Source organism: Falco biarmicus, chromosome Z (assembly GCF_023638135.1).
Source record: "Falco biarmicus isolate bFalBia1 chromosome Z, bFalBia1.pri, whole genome shotgun sequence".
Lineage (NCBI taxonomy): Eukaryota > Metazoa > Chordata > Aves > Falconiformes > Falconidae > Falco > Falco biarmicus.
The window spans coordinates 50,579,066-50,599,355 of record NC_079311.1 but is presented as its reverse complement, the minus strand read 5'-3'; the positions used below and the strand labels follow the sequence as shown (position 1 = coordinate 50,599,355).

General features: G+C 38.8%; 1 protein-coding gene across 1 annotated transcript in view; it reads right to left on the bottom strand.

The window, feature by feature from the left end:
• Window positions 1–1,117: 1,117 nt before the first annotated feature.
• BNC2 (basonuclin 2) overlaps window positions 1,118–20,290 on the bottom strand; it is a 232,751-nt gene continuing 213,578 nt past the window's right edge. The window contains exon 5 of the mRNA XM_056325756.1: window positions 1,118–1,935. Within this exon, the coding sequence (XP_056181731.1) occupies window positions 1,275–1,935 (661 nt within the window). The 3' untranslated portion in view covers window positions 1,118–1,274. The remainder of the gene's footprint in view (window positions 1,936–20,290) is intronic.

Genomic DNA, 20,290 nt, shown 5'->3' with positions numbered 1-20,290 from the left:
TTCCACTGATTCACATGACACAATTCTGTTCTTTTTTCTTTTATGTAATGCAGTATATAAGGATGCACTATTGTTTCTAGTAATAATTGGCACTTGAGAAAAGCACCAATAATTCTGTATTTCACTTTATCCCTTTTCCCTCCCCAGTATTTTTTTCTGTAGTCCAAAAACTACAACTGTGGTTATGGTGAATAACTACATTTTCTTTTTTTTTTCAAAACGTGTGCAAAGTTGGCACTTTTGTATTAACACTAAACACTAATACTCTTTGTTTGGCATTCATGCCCTCATACTGACCAGACCACTTTTATCTAAGTGTATTTTTTTAAAGACACTTACTGAAAATATGGCAATAGTTTAAGAAAAAAAAAAAGCATGGATATTATTACACATCCCCTTGTAGTGTACGAAAAAGTGCATGACTGGATTTATGTAATAGTACAAGACAAAAAAACTGTATCAGATCGGGTACTGTAAAGCATGCCAGCACCTCTGTATTACTTATATCTAGCAGGTAGTTAAAACAAGACCGTGGTTCTTTTAAAAATGTGCATTAAAGCTAACATAAATGAGTAGAACTAGCCAGCAAACTATTTTTCCTGCTTATCTAACAGCTGAATGTAACTGTAAAAATTAAGCAAAAAAATAAGAGTTAAACCACCATCAATACAATTGTTTTACATCATAGGCCTATCAAGGCTCAATATATATATACAAGTGTTAACAGCCATGCTTAGTAGAACGTTATCCCCAATGCTTAGAAGACACAAAGACAACTAAGTAGATTGTTTTTTTTTTCTCTTTTTGTTTGTTTGCGCTTTTTTTGTTGTTGTTTTTTGTTCTTTTTTTTCAGGCAAAAGTCATGGGTAGAACAAATTGTCTCTTTGGAGATGACCAAGAACATTCTAACAGAACTAGGGACAACTGCAGGTTTTCTGTGGGTTTGGTTTTTATTTTTGTTTGCTTTTTTCATGAAGGGTCTCTTCCCCCAAATTAAACATCCCACCTTTTCATTTCTATGCAAAAAAACCCAAAACAAAGCAAAAAAACAAAACAAAAACAAAAAAAAAGGAAAAAAATAAACCAACAGCCAACAAAGGGGAAAAAGCACCTGGTGTTCCTTTCTTTCATTAAAAAAGAAAAAGATTATATATATATGTATATTTTTTTATATATATATATATATATATATATAAAAAGGGAGACTGTGTATGGCAGTCCAGATGTGGTGGGCCCTCTCTGAGAGCTGGCATTATGCTGTGTCCATCCTTGAACTAATCTACTGAAGTGAAGGGAATGTTTTTATGCAGATTGGGGTTCTGACTGTGCCGGTTTCGGCTACGGACAGAGGAGAACATCATGTTGCACCCAGGGACTTTGCATTTGTGCATTTCTCGCAAGTGCACTGTTTTATAGTGCACTCTGAGGGTTCCCTTGTTGCTGTACATTTTGTGGCAAATGTTACACATTATCCCACCGTTGCTCACCGAAACACTGTTGAACATGAGGGATCCTGGGACATCGGTGCCCATACCTACAGCTAAGGCAGGGGCATCTGCTTTGTGGGCAGATTCCCCGCTGTCACTTGCCCCATCGACGTCATCCAGGAGAATGCCCTCATCACTTCCTGCATCAGATTCTCTTGAAGAATGAATACTGCTGCTGGACTGGATGCTGGAGGTGGTGCTCAGGTCTAGGACCATATAGTCTTCCGACATGCCCCTGCCGTACCCATTCATATGGGAATCCTCAGTACCAGCAGGTGAGGAGGTGTCTTCCCTTATGTCGAGCCCCATTTGATGCTGAGCACCATATATCTTCACCAAAAATTCATCACGGAGGTCCTTACTAAGAGAAGGCTGTGAGGTGTCCAGGCCCATGTCATCCAGTTCTTTGGTCAACAGTTTACGGTGCAGATTTATGTTAGCACTGTGTCTGGGAAAGGAAGAGGGAAGGGAGAAAAGGAAAAATGTACAGTATTTTTGATTAAACAAATGGTCATCAAGAACCAAATCCAAATTCTCATTTATCAATAATTTACCATAAAAATATCCCCTATCTGTGATTATTGGAAAATTCAGTCTTGTTATAAGTGAACAAATTGTAACATAAAACCAAACGAGATCAAGCAAATTACCCCCTCCCATATTGTTTTTCTCTTCAGCTACTGCTCCTCAACATTAGCCCCTCACAGCAGCTACAGCCTTTTTTTTTTATATTTACAAAATAATAAATTGCACTAGCAGAAAATGCAAAATGCTCTTCTTGGCTCCTGAATCCCTGCTGGCCTTCCTAAAAGCCTTGCTTCAAGAGAAAATATTATTAATATATGGAATATCTCTGTGTGTTTGTGTCTATGTCTATCTCTAGATACATACTCTTATATATTTATACATACATATATATATTTTATACATATATATATATATATATGTACTCACATAACTACATAAGTGTATTATAGTAGGAGAAAAAAATAAAAGTAACTGAATGATACATAGTCAGAGGTCCTGATTCTGATAATTTAATTCTGGTATAAAGGGATTCAGAATCAGGCCAAACCAAGATGGAGAAGATCTGAGGGTTTAGGAGAACAAGTCTCTGAAATCTACATGTAAGTTTTCAAACATCTTAGGCAAAGTGACTGGTTCCATCCTTCTGGGATGGCACTGCCGCTCCTCCCTGAACTCTTCCCAGTACTGTCTCTGATGCAGTGCGGACTTACTCAAGCAGTGTAAATTCCAGTAAAAGCCCCCTACTAATGGCTATAAGAATTTTGTCCCAAATCAATCAAAATTTAAGCACGGGTTTTGGTTTAGGTATGTGGTAAAGTCACCGTTGGTGCTCAATAGACACTGGAAAAGCTGTCACTGGCGTCAGTGGTCTTTGGACCAGATCCCAAAAGCTGCAAGTTAAAGTATTCTCGAGTGTTTCACAGGATCTGGACCTTTGTTCTAGAGAAATAAAATTCTACATTTGCAAACAATGTACGTCTTTGGGTTATTTTAAATACTGCATTCTACTCTCCACTTTTGACATTGGCTTTATTCATCCATTGCAGTAGAACCTCACTGATTTGCAGTAGTATCAGGAAACCCTCTTTGAAAAACTGCATTTTCTGAATTAACAATGCAACCAACAAACATGACAGACATCAAAGACCTCTGACCACAGAACATGCTAATTTATTCAAAGTGCTTAATAATAAGAAATCAGTTTAAAGTTTTCAGTATTAGAAAACTTTATGGTTCAGTATTCAGAATGTGCACCATTGGTGAAGAAATGACAAATATTTAGTTTCTTTGGAGGGTGACTGGATTTTCAAGTCAGTAAAAAAAGAATTAGCGAAGTTCTACTGCGTAACATTCTTTGCAAGCTAAGGACCCAAACCCGCAATTTACAACATGCAGACTCACCAATCTGTCTGCCCATTATAAATTGCAGATCAGAGCCCAAATGTAGGAAGGAAAAGTAAGAAGGGGGGAGGGTGGGGGGTGGGGTGTGGGGTGGGTGTGGGAGGTCAGGGAGGAGAGAGAGAGAGAAAGAGAGAGTTTTAGCATAGGAATACTTTTAATTTGCAGAAAAGCACTGGGTATAAGATTGGCACAGGGAGACATAACAATGATAAAATATTTTACAGACATTCAGGTCCTACAGTAACAAAAAAAGGGAAAAGGGGAACAATAGCTATTAGCAATAGTTCCTTATTGAAGCTTTTGTTTTAAGAAACCCTTTGAAACATACCTCTCAACCAGCTGAAGTCCCAAACATGGTACATCAATACAATGCAGATAAATAAGGAAAATGCAAATTTAGGAAGAATAAATAGACATGGAGTTAATTTCTGTGATTTTCTATCACTCACTTTGTGATTCATCTAGCTGTTGCACATAACTTACGGGAATAAATAAAGATAGCAGCAATAGAAGCAATTCGTCCCACTCACCTGCAAATGCAGGTAACTGTTCTCTGACATCAAACTGATACTGAACTGCAGTTTAATTGACTCATGTCTGCTTGGAATGCAATTATTCCAGTAAGGGGGGATCTAGAACGAATTTCTCTCCTATTGAGAGACAGTTGAGAGGTATGAGCAAGGGTGGAAAAAAGTGGAGAGTATTCCTTGGTTTTCTGTCACATGGGAAATACTCCTTTCACACAAGCAAGTATAGCACTGTTGCTTTTTTGAGGCACAGAAGTGTCATTATGCATATCCCCACACTGCACTTAGGAAGGCTGAGCTTACCTTGTGATAAGATCAGCTTTCTAATCTTTTGCTAAATTGAGATCACAAAAGAGAGAGAGAGAGAGAAGAGAGGAGAAGAGAGAAAGAAAGGGGGAAGGGGGGGAGAGAGAGAGAGAGAGAACAAATTCACATTCCAATCCAGACATATCTGGTTTTTAAAAAAATAAAGACAAAAGAAAACAATATCTGAAACCAATAAAATACAGACTTCAAAAAAAGTCTTGACGGTGAAACTGTTTTTTGTCAGCTGTAATCTCACTTATACTGTTGTCCTGATGGGTACCAACTCAACCACACAATATGAAAAACATAAAGCAAATTAATCAAAGCATATTCACAGCACCCCCATTATCATCCACAAATGAGTTCTGAACAGATGCATGCAGTGTGCACATACATGAATGATAAACAGTAGTACTGACAGTCCCTCGCCTTCCTGGTGTCAGATGGCGTACAACTCCATGTAAAGTTGCTAAGTGCAGTACAGGAAACGCTTACTGTGAAAGCCTGTCCACACTGACCAGCGTTATTACATGACCATAAAAGCACATTTGTGCTTATCATCGTAATGCTAACTGTGAACTACTCGTAAAGTGTTCATGTGTTTTCTTCTTATGATTTCTCCCCCTCTCTCCCCTCCTCACTCCTGTGGTACGGGGATTTGCTGCAGTGCAGGAACTAGTCAGGATAACTGTAACTGTTTTTTTCCGCACATTTGCGCTTACTGTTTTCTTGGTTTGCTGCTGAGAAAAACAGCAGCCAGGCATGCAGTGAAAATAACTTCAGCATTCACTGAATGAAGATATAAGAGTAAATTACCATGTTAAATAAGGGCCACTGAGCCCCAGATGGACAGAGGCCATTCTGAGAAAGACCAGTGTTAAAGATCCAAACCTTGTTGATGCTCTGATAAGAAGAGATGCCTCCCTTATTCAATTCTCACTTACAGCAGTGGCAATCAGTAATCTAGTTAAAGTATGTACCAGCCCATAATATCTGTCAGGCAAACGATGTGCAGAAATGTGCGGACCAGTTCTGGCACTCTGCTCAGTAGTGTCCCTTTTCCGCTGTCAGCAGTACTGTTGGATTCTCCTAATATAATTACATTGACTTTTATTCAATTAAGTGCCATTCCTAGCCTTAAAAAGAAGCTACTTTATCAATTGATTCAGGTGTAATGCAATAATAAAGATGAACTCATGGCAGTGCATTAGCTCTGCTGTTCATAACTTCTGAACATAGGTTCATTCATAGCAGTCGATTTCCATTATGCAACCACAGTTCAAAAGAATTGATTCTTTTACATTCATTTCTTAATCTATTTCGCTTGTGTTTAATACTCTCCCTAAATATCATATGCAAAAACATTCTGGTAGGTATGAGAGGAAAGAATTGTGAGAAAAATTTCATTTATTTGGACACTGACATTTTGAAATCTTATGACAACTCACGGGGACTAAAATCTTGCCAGAATTGAGAATACTGCATTCTGAAGTAACTAGCAACACACATTTCCAGTAGCTGAATGACCGTGGGGATAGGAGGTAAGGAAAAGTATGTTTTCATAGACACACCGGTCTAGAGTGTGCGGAGCTTGACCCTGCACCCCTTTCCCATCTACTACACAACTAAATGCAGCATTGCACCCTGAGGTGCAGGCTGAGCATCCTGTGCAGGGTGCTGCTTGAACAGTGCCCTGCATAAAGAAGGTGTTTCTCAGGGCTGACAGCAGCATTCCCAAGGTTTGTTTGGGAAAAGATGACAAGGCAGTTCTCTGTAGAAGGAACATGCTCATGTATGTAAGGATGGCTATGAAGAACAGAAGAGCAATAAGCAAAAACATGGAATTAAGAAGAGTATGGGTAAAGGCAGACTAAAAAGAGAAGCAGTACAGACCAGGAAAGTTTAAAACGGGAGGTGTTTTGGGAAAAGGCAAGCACTGGCAATAGCCAAATAGAATAGGATTGAGTTTATGGGCAGAAATGAAGCATGATTTACTATGAAGCTATGAAGACCATCATTCAGCTGGAAAGGCAGAATTGTATGTGGCCAACAACCCGTACTCTGACCTAGTAGCTGCAAAACACTGGCAGAGAGACACAAGAAGAAAAAAGCAGCATTACAAATATTGGCCAAGCCTATACTCTCTTTGTTTTGATAAACTTAACTGCTCCTCTCATCCAATGCTGATCTTTCTTGCCTTTTTTTCCTGGAAAATGTACTCATTCAGCCATCTTAAATTGCTCCAGTAGTTCCCAGACCTCCTTCTCCTACCAAATTGAAATACTCCATCCTAATCCAACTCTTTCTCCCCTGTTTTGTCACTCCCAAATCCTAGCAAGTTCTCCATGAGACTGCAGCCAGTGCTAGCCGCCTTGTCACCCGTTCATCTGCTCCCCTCCATGGCACCTGCAGTTTCTTGCTTCAGCTGTTCTGTTCCCTGATGATTTACAACACTGCTGCTCCTCTCCTCCTCTGAATACTGCTGCCAGGTACATGTAAACACTGTTCCCTGGGTAAGCTGAGGCACAGTTTGGGCAGAGTAATTTATGCCAGTTGATGAACACTGCCATCAAACAGCTTAAAAATCACAAAGCAAGATACGCCAAAAACAGCTGAGCTTCAGCTTGCCATTGCTACATTACTCCTTGTACCTAAGCTAGCTCATTTAAGGCCATCTCTGGTCTCCTTTGCACTGCAGCTGCTGCTGTATTTGCAGGGACAAAACTTGAAGAACTTAAATGAATGACAGCAGTACAGATAAAATATTTGACCTAATAAAATCCTTTGAATGACTCTGGACTTCTTAGACTTATTTGTACATCAGCTACCAAAAGGACATTTGATCCTGGCAATGGAAATATTGTGTAAAGACAATTGGTGAATTAAGTTTTCCAGGCAGAAATAAGAGGTCAAAAGAACTTCACTAAAGGCATATCTCACTCAGCTCCAGTTACCAGATCCGTCCCATCCTAGGCAACAAGGGACAGTGAAGAAGGTTAATTGTGAGAAATTAAAATACTATGTGTGCCAAAGAATGTCCAAACATCTGTTTAGCTCTGTACTATGTACCATGTACCCTTAAAAATGAGGAGAGTATTTGGCTGGTTGTGGCAAGAAGTTTTAGCAAAGTCTGGTTTGTTTTAGGAGCCCCAGAATGCCTGATTTTTCCACATAATTACCATTCTCCTTTCAAGTTACTATTCAGGAGCTAGACATACGGTGGGCAAAAGTGTGTGGGAAGTCCTCACCAGAGTGAATTCAGCCTTCTGAATTCAATGATCTTAATAATGGATCAGTGCTGCTGTAAAGATGATAATGATGACACACATGAAATCTGTGGCTGTAGCAAAGTGGTTCGGGTATCTCCGCTAATTCACCATTGGCCTTTCAGGCAGGAGCTTCAGTAGCAGTGCAAGGCAGAGGGCTACAGCCACTACAGCAGCTCTCTGACTGTGGCCATGATCCTACTGGCGGTAGTATTTTCCTTCCCTTGTGAAGTTCATGGAAGTATTCTTCCATAATTAGAATTCATTGTTGGTTCCACCCCACCTACTACTAGTAAGCTCCTCTAGTGAGAGATGCACTACGCATCAACAGAAGAAAGGGGACTATAAGCCTAGGAAATATGGTCAGTTAAACGTACATGCCATTTACACAGCTCATAAATCCAGAGTGGGTTCCCCTCAGCAGTTTCTTTCTACGCTTGTCAATGAATCTGATCTTGTTAACTTACTATCTATTTGTTGGGGAAAAAAAAAGTAGCGGCCGCTTTATTTTAGTTTATTTTTATTTAGTCAGTCTCTTTATTTCTTTTTGAAGTGAGTGAGGAGGAATTTATCAGAGAGTAGAATTTGTCCTGGCATAGAAATTGGCATGATTTCTATGCATGACTCAAAGCCAGCTTTGGATGCACCCATGGCTGCAGTCCTGTCTGCACTAGGAAAAACTTTATCTCTGACACGCACCGCAGTTAGGGAATTTGGATGATAAAGAGTACTCTTTATTTTAATTCAAGTCTTATACAGAGCACAAAACTAACTGCATAAAAAAATTGTTGGAATGTGTTGGTCAAATTTCAGGGCAGGGCGGGGCAGGGCAGGTTGTTGAAACTGAAACATAAAGCACTATTTTCTTCATTTTTTATCAAGCGAAAAATGTGATTACACTTAAATATTAAGGAGATGAGAGAAAAAAGAGGGTGAGAATGAAACAGCAGCATAATTATTAGGGACTAAAGAAACCCATTTTCCAGTCCCTGATGCAATCAGACAGAAAGGCCAAGCCAACTGATGTCCCAGTTAAATATCCTAGCTATTGGCCTCTTGTGCCTCCTTGGTTGACTGTAAGTGACAAAGTTCCCTGATGAAAATCTCACTCTAACACCAAAGCCCACTGTATTGTTCATTAAAATTCTGAAATTAATAATTTCAACATCTCCAGTTGTATCCCAGCGCATCCTTTTTTCCTATGTTTCTAAACAAAAAAATACCCCAATCTCTTATACTTCAAATGTTCTGAAAATGCCTTTTCTGGCAAATACATGATTTGCCAAAGTAACACCACCCAGCGTTATCATTCTGACACTGCAAAGAAACCACATATTGGAGGTCACAGCAGGGGGCCATTAGTCTTTGGGCAGCTTTGCTTTAAGATACAGTAAGTGATCCCAGCATTAAATAATGCAATAGAATTTATTTGAAGACCTAATGAGTTAAAAGTAAACATTAAATTCTTCTCTGTTAAATTATATTCTTTCCAGGTAATAGTAAATTTGTTATTTTTTTTTAAAGAATACAGGTGCTAATATTGGATTATGAAACCTGAAACAGCACGATCTTCAGCAGTTTGAAGAAGATTCTATAAAAAACGAAAGGCCAGGACACATCTGTCTGGTGGTTTATGTACAGATTGGCAAACCTCTTATTAAAGCTCAATACGGAAGCAACCATTCAGATTGTGCAGGCTCCATACGAGCTATCCTTCTGCTATACCTTGTCTAAAACTAAACTCTGCCAATCTGGTTTAAAATACCATAAACAATTAAACTTTTCATCATTCCTGCCATGAAACTTCTTCTACACCTGTCCAGCTCAGTATTCAGCCTATGTTTTTATCTATAATGAAATGTTATAGCAAAGTTCTCTTTGTTTCTCTTCACCTCAAAGGCTGTTAATTAAGATTTACAGTTTTGTTTAAAAATTTCACATTACTTTAATCATTAATGCAGTTTTCTAATACAGCAAAGTACCGGGGTCTTACCTCAATTTCATGTTCCTTTCCTGCTTATTTAAGTCTGAAACTCATAGAAAGGCTGAGAATGTAACAGATCATAATAGAAAGTAAACTCAGAATTTTATGCTTTCTCAGAATCTCTGCAGACTGAAAGTGCTGAGTTTCATGCAGCAAAAATCAAAGAACCAGAAAGTAAGGCTATGGCTAAATATAACAGCGTACATATTTATGAGAAAAGACATGGCCTTAATTCTGATAGTTCTTCAAGAAAGAAGCAGCAATCATTCTCCCTATTTACTTAAGAGAGTCAACAATAAAACAGTTCCTGGAATTTAATTAGTAATGGAAACTGTTAAAGAAATTATTTTCTCAGTTACTGTTCTAATTTTGCCACTCTATCAGCAGTCTTTGATACAGTTTGCTTTTTTTTTTTCCAATGAAAAAAAAATATCCATAAATCTGAGCAAAGATAATAAAGGTTTGAAATCCTGATCTGACCTAAATTACAGAATTCACACTTATCTAGACAGGGTCAATGTTTCAGCCTGTGCACTAGCCCTTCCATGCATTTCATCATGTTTAGTTTACCTCTAAGTGTAAGGGGAAAAGTAGTGATAGGTTTAGAACAATGAGTGAAAACAAAATACTATACTACCTAATGAAACCACAGCATTATGAACAATTGGGGTAATAACATCAGTTCTTGAGGCTTTAAATTGCATAGAATCTGAAAAATATTAACCTTTCATAGGAAGAAAATCCAAAAGGTAAAATACAGTTCAGCACCTATTAAAAAAAGTAAAAAAAACAGTGCTTATTAAATACAGGAAATAAAGGACAAGCAAGTTCTTGCAAATTAAAGATGTGGAGCCCAGTCATTTCAATCCTTTCAATATGAAACAAATCACTCACACTGGTCACGAAGACAGCTCCCTCTACACTCAAATTATTCACTTGAAGATAAGCTCCCATCAAACTCTTTAGGGGTTTAACTAATTTACTGCACAGATACGGCACGTCTGTTGTAATAACAGGTAGGATGTATTGGGGTCGACCATTTATCAGAATTAGACTTCTTTTTTCAATTCGCTGTGAATTATGCTGCCTACACTGCTCCTCTTTCTCAGAGCTTCCCATCCCCTTACGGCCCCTAATGTGGCAGGCAAACAAAATTGACAGTCTCATCTTGTCAACAAGGGGTGATTCTCCTGAGAAGCCATTTAACTTTGCAGAGGAAGCAATGTATTAATGTGCCTGTCCCAGGAATGTTAATCATCTTCAAGCTCCCTCTAACTTTGACATGAACGAAATCACCAAATTTGTTTACTAAATGAATCGTAATATGCTAATAAGAGAGCATGACATATATGGTAAAGCCAAACAGATGGTTTGTTTACTCCACTTTGCAACTTTATAAATGTTGTAACTCTGAAGATGTTAGTGAGAATTATTGGTTTGTTGGCAGTGGCAAACATGCCTTTTGCATACTTAATCCACAGTTAAGAGTCAGAAAACAATTTGTCATTGCCATGGAGTGCATAAAAAATGTTAATGCAGAGATGGCATTTGGGGAGGCAGGATAGCTCCCTGTGTGAGTAAATACTCAGGTTAAACGTGAAACTGATATCTGATGGCAATGTTTGCTACCAAATAATTTTTAATGTAAAATCTGACAGGTTCAGGATTCTTGAAAGGCCCAATAATTCAGTACATACCTGTTGAGGTGTTTAGTGAGACGGTCCTTACGGTGTGAACAGAATTACACTTTCACAACAGCTGTGTGTGCTCAGAAGCATCGAGGTCATGTCGCACTCTTAATATATTACTATTGTTGTCCATCAAAGATCAAAAGATATTACAAACAAAAAGAACAACCACTGGTGTACTTGCCAAAGTTACTCAGAAATTATCAAAATTGTGTTGCAACACTTCAACCTCTCACTTTACTAGCTGCCTGGAAGCAAAACAGACTCATTACAAAATATCCAGCACTCTTGTCTAATATCCGGGCTGGCTGAGAAAGTTTAGAATAGAAAGATTTATCTGACGGAATATTTCCTAACTGAACTAAGTCAGTGTAGCAATGATTACATGCACGAGAAGGTCATCATATGCATGACAAAGTCTTTCAATGGAAATTACAGGTGGTCAGCAGCACTGACAATCAGTGCAACTGCCATAAGCTGTCTCCACAACTTACACATGCTCTATGGAAAAGTTTATCATGTGCAGGCGTTTTACACAAGGCCCTGCACAGCAGCCATGCATTAGGTCCTCATCTCCTGTGTGTTGAAGTATTTTGCTGGTCTTTCACTGTACTTCCCTTTAAGTACTGAGGGGCAACATCCAGGTAGAATCTGTTGCCACACTACATGAATTAATATTTCTTCTCAAACCTAAATCATCTACATATTACATAATCCAAGTTTTGTAATCAGAATTTTTCATCCCTCACTTTATTTTACTAAAACAGTCATGTAAAATGTGATAATTTTGCAAGATTTTATGCAAACAGTCCTTTCAGTTCGGCATCCCACTCATGAATTTCCTGAGTTTCAAGTTTCAGTAAATGCAAAAAAGACACAACTCTATCAGAACAGCTATCTTCCCCCAATTCTGCTTTGAAATTAATTCCTTTATCCCAGATATTGTGGCACAGCAACACATTATCTCACAATTTGCTTAGAAGGTTCATAGACTCTACTGATTGCATTATAAGTTCAAATTCATAGTAAGTCTACAGATCCAGGGATAGTTTGTATAATTTCAGGTTTCACAGCAAATATGTAAACCGTTTCTTTTGGTCACAATGTGATGGTAATTCTCATTCCCACTGCTTTGTTTGTCTAAAAATGCTGGGTTTATTTATATAATACCAGAGGAACTATAAAACCAAATATGATGTGGCATTTCAACAGGGTTCATCTATTAGTAATTTTACATTACTAAATAAGTACCCTTCTCAGGTCAACTGATAGCTGATTATCTTATAACCTCCCCTCACTGACGCCCCAACTCCTCGGTAATTTCAACCCTCTGAGATTCTTCCATACATACTATTGTCAGCGGTTATTAAATTCTCAACTTTTTACCCATCCACAAGAGACTGTGTAAAGATATCTAAGGGAAGTATGAGTTCAGCTTGCTGTCCAAGGATTATTTTGGAAGAAACATTAGCGGCTGTCCCAGCCTGGCGCTTATATCTCATTTGAAACATCTACTCATTCCTGACCAACAAAGAAAATTTCAATAAAGTACTTTTACTGGTTTAACAGCAGTGAGCTCCTGGGATTGTCAAAGTGCTCAGTCTTTTCCGAGGAGAGAAGGAATCAGCAGCTCAAATATAATTAACCTTCCATTCTCAATGCAAACTGCCACGCACAGGAGCTCTGCAGTCTATTAGTGAAGTTATAACGGCCAACAGGCAGAGGCAAAATTGGTCAAAAAGTTGGCTGCTGCTGTCATATTTTTAGAATTATGATTAATGACACTAATAATGTGGATGATTACTGATATGTGTATCTCCTGCAGTTTATCATATTGCACTGGCTGCCTACGTCCACAATAAACATGATGCTATCATTTACCTCTTTATTGAAGGCAATCCTTCTCTTGAAGGAGCACATTCTAATTACTTTGTAATGTTTTATGTCTTAAACGTTTTGCAGCTCTGGACCTTGCCAACTGCTTCATGTCTACCATTGATTAATTACAGAATGTTTAATCAAAATTTAGAACCTAATGCAGTCATTTATGAGTGTGCTGCAGTGCCAAGGTAGTTAGGCTGCCATCCCAAGCTTGGAGAGTGCTGGGTTCAAAATTAAATCCCAGAAATGTAGAAGATGCCAAAGATTTTACCTTGAGTGATTTGAGTCTAAAATCTTACTTCAGTTGATGAATGACAGGCACCCAATCAAAATGAGAGGTCTTTCTGGTGCATGTATGTGTGCTTGTGTGTTCCTGTTACATTTTTCGTCTTCTTTAAATGTCTTCAGTTTTCTCTTTATTCCATTGCTGCTGCAGTTACTCCTCAGCTCCTTTACAAGCCTTCCCTGCTGCTACAGCTCTTGCAAACACCAGTCAGGAGAGTGTAGTTTTGAAGTGGTTAAACAAGTGAAAAATAATTTGCAGGGACAAATACATAAGTTTTTTTTTAATGTGGATTTTTATGGTACTGTCATACAACCATTCACCGTTGAAGTTAAGTGTTTTTTTAATACCATTACTGAACTGCTGAAATGGATGCTAATATAGCTTGGAGTGCTAATGTCAAATCCTGGTAATAAAAAAGACAGACTGCTGAATGAAATAATTTCAAGTAAAAAATAGAACAAAAGTGCTCTCACTCTCGCTCTCCACTTTTATTGAATTGGGACTGACTAGGCCAATTGCTTTAGAAGTCTGTAAAGCACAATTACTAGTGAGCTGACTGACCCAGCAGTGCCCCTTCTGTGACAGAACAGACTAAAAAGGCTGCAGAATTAGTGCTGCTCCCCTATCTTGCTATCAGACCTGAGAGACGTCCAGCTCAGGATTTGTTATTCTTCCTGCCAGGGCCTGCCTCCACCCCTCATGAAATCTTGAATCTCAGTCTTGCATAATGTATCATCGTCTTCTTTAAACAAGGGCTCATTTACCTTTTCTGAGTGGGAATCCAAGTTCTCTTTCTAGCCATTGTATTTTTATATCTTCATCTACCAACACAGCTGTATATAGGACTTTCAGTACACGTATCTACAGACACACAGGCATACATACATGTTTGGGCTATTTTTATCTCCACATTTTGTGTGTTAAACACAAAAGTACAATGTAAGATTTACAGGCAGCGAAATTAACTGTGTACCATTTCTATTTTCAGTTATAAGTGGCTGAAGTGTAATTTCTCTTTTATTTTGGCATAACAAAGAAAAGGAGAGAGGGGGGAAAGAGAGGGAGGAAGAGGGAGAGAAAGGAAAAAAATGTATTGAACTGGAAGCGGGCAACACTTTTCCCTAGTTAATAAAATAAGCAATAAAGTTTGTAAAGCACTAGAATCAAAATCAGTAACATTGGAAATAACAACTTATAAAACTTATAATTTAGAGCTTATGTTTCAGACTCATATAGTTTGACATGGACATACAGCTTAGGGCTTTTTTTTCCCCTTTCTCTTAAAAACAAAACCCCAAAAACAAATGACAGCAAAAAATATCTTCTTACTACAATCTCATCCTTTCTTTCTCTATCCCCGTTCTCCCCCATCCAAAATGAACCACTTTCCTTTTATACACAATGCCAACAAAGTCCTGCAAGCCTTCCTTTTTTATGACAGTGTACATTTTTGGCAAATCTAAAACTCTTTCATTTCTCTTCCAGGTCCATTCATATGAAGCTTGCAGGTGCCTCATGGCAAAAATGTTAAATTATTTCTTAGACAGATCTTTTTAAGTAATGCTTTTTAGGGCAAGCTTAAATGCAAAATGAGCTCTTAATTAAAAAGAAAAAAAACACTTGCTTAGCACAAAGCAAACTGCTCATTTAAAAGATGTTGCTGGGAAGTCAGAAGCCTTAGATTTTCTTTAGAAGTGGTGGGCTCAAAACTTCTGTCAGCAAGTATTCAGTGTTTGTAATTAAAAGGCCAATGTATGAAGAGCTATAGGTGGTATCGCACCTGAGATATTCCTGTGTTACCTCAGGTCCCGACATACCATCTAAAATATTTCTATTGCCATTGGGAGTGTTTTATGTGTATCTGCTGGATGTGAATGAGTGATTTCCACTGTAGTTCCTACAGCATAATGTCATGCATTCTAGTACATGATGTGTGGCACAGCTGGCCATCTTTCCTGAAGAAGCAGAAGGCTGTGAGTACTGCAGGTGAGGATTAAGGGGTAGTAAAAGCCATGCACAGTGTCTTGCAGCGCACTTGCAGTGCCTATACAGTACACAGTCTCTCCCTGACACTGTCGAGTATTTAAATCTCATTGATAACTCTACATTTCTGCCTTCAGGATCACCTTTAGATAAGTAGTCAGCAGTCTGGTTGTCTTCCCCCTTTATCATTTCTAACTATATGCACAGTATAATCCTGCAATTATAGGCTCTACGTTATGAATTTGCTGTTACTCCCTGTCATATTTGCTAATCACTAGCAACTTGTACAACCACGAAGAGGCATCCCAGATTTAGAGAGGTTGGGGTTTGGGTTTTCCTTTCCCCAGGGCCCATAAATTGCCAAACATTTCTGAGTAACACGTTTTTACTAAGATATATTCCAGTGCAGAACACACCTGTCTCACCTGTTTGTCGCAAACTCGCTTTCAGGCCAGTACCTCAGATATCTGTGACTACAGCAAAACGCTCCCTGTAGTTCTTAACCAATCCATCTGGATCTACTAGCCAAGACTTATCTTGTCAAAAAGTAATGGAATAGGAACCCAAATTAACTTTGTTTTACTATACTGATCGCCCGCTACATAAATCTACTTTAAAAAATACCCCATGACCTCACAAACCCTAGAAAGGACTGTGTCTTTGGGGTGAGGCCAACTGTGGACAATGTTTACCTATGCCTACACTGACAGAACTGGCACACTATCCTCCAAAATCCTCCAGTGTTGTAGCTATTTGGAGTCATCTACACCTGGTAATTTCTTCCCCTTCTGGGTTATTTTTTTCTTTCCCCACGTAATTTCTAGGAGTTGCCTCACCAGTTTTCTTACTTTCAAATAAAATTAGCTTTAATTCTGATATGCCTGAGCATGATCACTCAGTTCATGTTCTAATGAATGAAATGGCTCAAATCTAGGGGGAACATCATCACCACCACCATTAAGGGGAGAAGAAAATTGTCTCATCTACAAGTGATCTTTGGTTAGGCTGAAAGATCTGATGTAAAGTTTGCCTCTCCAGCTGACAGTTTCTATTTTCAGACAGACAAGCACAGCTGACAAATGAGTGTATCATGTTGGTATGTATGACAGCATTTACCTGCCTGTTTAGTGCCTCCCTCCTTCATTGACAGCTGTTAACTCCAAAGGGCAGTAAAGACCCAGCTACTGCTGCCACATGATGTGTTTCCCTCCCCCTTCCATTATTTCTCCCCAGACTCTTCCACCTGAGAATACTACATCTCAGGTTGCAGTGTCTTGCTCCATTTTCACACATCCAGGCTTTTGGGAATAGTGCCCTGGTGCTGTCTTGTAACTGCGAAGTACAGCTTCCTCCAGCATAGCAGAAATCTTACAGTTTTCTGCTGTTAAGTTTAAAAGAACAGCTAGAGCCTTTCTCTGCTGGAACTAACTTAGGTAGATGTTTTGTTTATCCCACTTCCAGAAGACTCTAAGATGGGACGTCTCTGTATATAGGGAACAGCTTTACATTTACTCAGGTAAATGGAAAACACTCGGGTTTTCTCCCAGTCTCTGAAGAGTTGTTTTTTCCAGTTATTTCCTGGGAACCTAGGGGCAACCAGGAAATTACGAATAAGCGTTCATGTTCCAGTCATCTTCTCAAAATATCTCTTTCACCAAACACAAAACATATAGAACCTACACGGGAAACTTGTACCGAAAAAATCAAACATCTACACTATTTGTCACAATACATACCAAGGGAAAATACCACTCAATGCATGTTTGGCTTTTGGCTAGTACTTTCAATGCTTTATTTATGCTTACCACCTATGTTAATGCTGGTGTAGCAGTTTATTTAAATAAACTTTTCAGGTCACTGAAAAGTCCTTGATTTATTTTACAAGTTCACACAAGAATGAGACTTCTTGCACACAAGAATGAGACTTCTTGCACTGCACAAAAGCCTGTACTCTCACTCTCAAAGTGATACCATTTTATGTACCAAAAGAGAACAACGTACTGAAGACAACAGATAGTTTCAAAAACCAACCACAACCTCCAACTCAAACCCAAAACAAATGGACATGTGCAGTTGGAAAAGAACTCCCTCCACGCCAGAGCTAATCCTGCAAACTTTACTAACCAGGGCTTGTTTTAGTTTATTTATTTTCTTTTAAGTAAATAAATAATTAATTAGTATGAAAAAAATAGTTCTGTGTATTCTATTTTTAATTCTGCTTCTCTTGTTCACATTAGTGAGTATGCAATACGACAGGCAGTCTGCGTTCAACATGACTACTCATGGAAGAGTTTAGCTCTGTTAGGGCTGCCACAAAATGTTTCTTTGTGATCTAGGTTCTCTTGGGAAGGAAGAGTTATATGAACATTATCAATGACACACATCTTGGTGACTCTGCAAGAGAAAACCTAATGGTTCATACAATTGTATTGGATGTGCAGCTAGTCTCTTCATGAACTGCATTATGTCCATCAACAGTCGTATAGGTGTAAATATGTTAATATTTTAAATACGTATAAAAAATAGCCCTTTTGTCTCTTGACAAATAGTTCATCATACAGCTAATGTCTTCAAACCTGATTTCCTTGTTCTTATTGGAGGAAATGCAAGCTGTATATGACAGCTAATTGTATTAGGGGAAATACAGTAATAGTTATCATGGAGTGGTGTGAAATATCTTATTTCTTGGAGCTATCTGTTCCTAGAACTGAGTGCATTTATAGAAAATAATTATTTAAAAAGTTATCTGCAGAAGTTTCCAAGTACACTAGGATGATGAAAAACTGGGTGCTGTTGTGTCAAGGAGGTGATAACAGGGGGCAGGTAGCAGCTTTCTCACATCTTCACCTCTCTTGATAATGTATGCAGTGGCTCATCATAGGTAACTGATGTTAATTTATTCAAGCACACCTGTACAGGGCTGGAAGTCAGGTAACCAGACAAAATGTATCTGCTTTTTCAATACAGCTACCCAGAGGCCTATATCTGCTCAAATTTAGTTCTAGAGACATCAGCAGGTTTTAATAAACCACCTACAGATGTCTTGTTCCATAGAAATCAAGGAGTTTACATTTTAAATCTGGACTGATTTAACTAGCAATCAAGTGGCATGATCACACTTGGCACCAATAGTTGCCTCATATTTATTCATAAGTTAATGAGCAGATATTATTTTGTTTTCAAATTTATTCATGGGCTCAATCACCTTTTCCATCTTGTGGAACACACACACACACACTCTCTCTCTCACTTTGTGAGAAAACTGAAAGGCAAACCTGAGCAATTGATAGTCCTACTTCAGCAGCAGAAACACAAAGTGAAAACTTCTTGCTTTGTTCCTCTGAACAGGTACACTAAGAATTAATTTATTTTTCATACTATGACAGAAAGGAAAATACAGTAACATATTGTTACTAAATCTGTGTCCTCGCTTAAGAAATCCAGATTTTAATAGTGCCAGTTCTGAGGTGAAAGAGGGATTTAGCATGCACTAAGGCTGCAGAGAAGATGGCTGTATTTCTCCTTAAGATCCAACTGTAGCTTCTCAACAAGACTTACTGAAGGTGTAAGGTCTGCCCACCTCCTGTTTCATGAGTGTTTTTGACCACAAAAGTCTTGGCTCTTAAAGGTGAAAGCCAGGAACGAAGAAGTCAAGTGCTCTAAACTTCACCTTCCAGACCTTCAGCTCTGCACATGCTCTCCAACACAGACCTTTGGATAAAACTGGGGCATTACTGTCCTCCTTGGACAGGAAATAACTGTTCTCTTCTCCCATTCACATGTCTCATCCACAGCTCAGGATCATGCCTGAGCAGCTGTACCTCAGTGCTGGCTTCAAGGACCAACCAAATCTATCTCTTTGTAAGGCAAAGTCAGTATCTACTGGGGCAGGACTCTCAGATGAGGCTGGGGAGCAGATCCCAGGGGAATCTAAGCACTGGGGCCCTTTCTCCCCAGTCACAGGACAGACCTCTGTGTCCAGATAGAATTCACTTTACAAGGAGTATTCTTTCCATTCAAGTGCAACAGTTCTCACAAGAATATGTCTTCTTCCCGTCTCTCTTTTCCATCTAAAAAAATACTTGGAAAAGGTGTCTTTCTCTTCAAAAGGAACCTTATGACATTGCTTCTGACCACCCACAAAATTTTTAATACAGTCTCTTTTCCTATTTATTCTCCATGGCATTCTTGCAACAAGATGTAGCAGGAATGTCTTGCTTTTAGAAGAAAGGACATCTGAAGTAAATACAGAAACAAAAGTGGATGAACAGCTCATTCAGGGAGTGGCTGCTGAGGAATGGAAGGAAAATGTGGTTTTTACAAATGTAGTGCTTCCAGGAAAAGCACGACAGAAACAATTCTCTGCTTTGAGAAAAGACCAAAGATATAGGTATGTATAAGGCTGATCTGAGGAGTGATGTTACTTGTAGCTCAGAAGGTGAAAAAAGGCCCTTTAAAAAAACTAGGCTCAGTGGAGCTTGACTATTCAAAAGCAATACTGTCTAATTTTGAGAAGGCAAAACAGAATTACTGGGTCATTGACAGTAAGGGCCAGGACTTCACTTTGCTTTTCTCTGCCCTGTGTTGAAAAAACACGTGTAAGGTGGGACTCCTGAATTTCTGGTTATCTTGACCCTAATTTACAAGGAGCAGCAATGTTTAGTCACAGACCTCAGATGATATTCCAACCTTTCTGGCAGAAGGTATTTATACAGGAGTTGACCTTGGCACAAACGATGTAGGAACAGTGAAGCTGGATTTAGCCAACGCTCAACACAAATTGCTACAGGATGCATTCCACAATGGAGGGTTGCAGCTGTGAGATGGATAAAACCCCCTCCTTTGGACAAAGTAGCACTGCGTTGGCCCCTGACGGGATCTGCTGCCTCTGCTAACCAGCAGTTTGTACCGCAACCCCACCCTTGCAAAGCCCATTTACAACAGCTACACCCA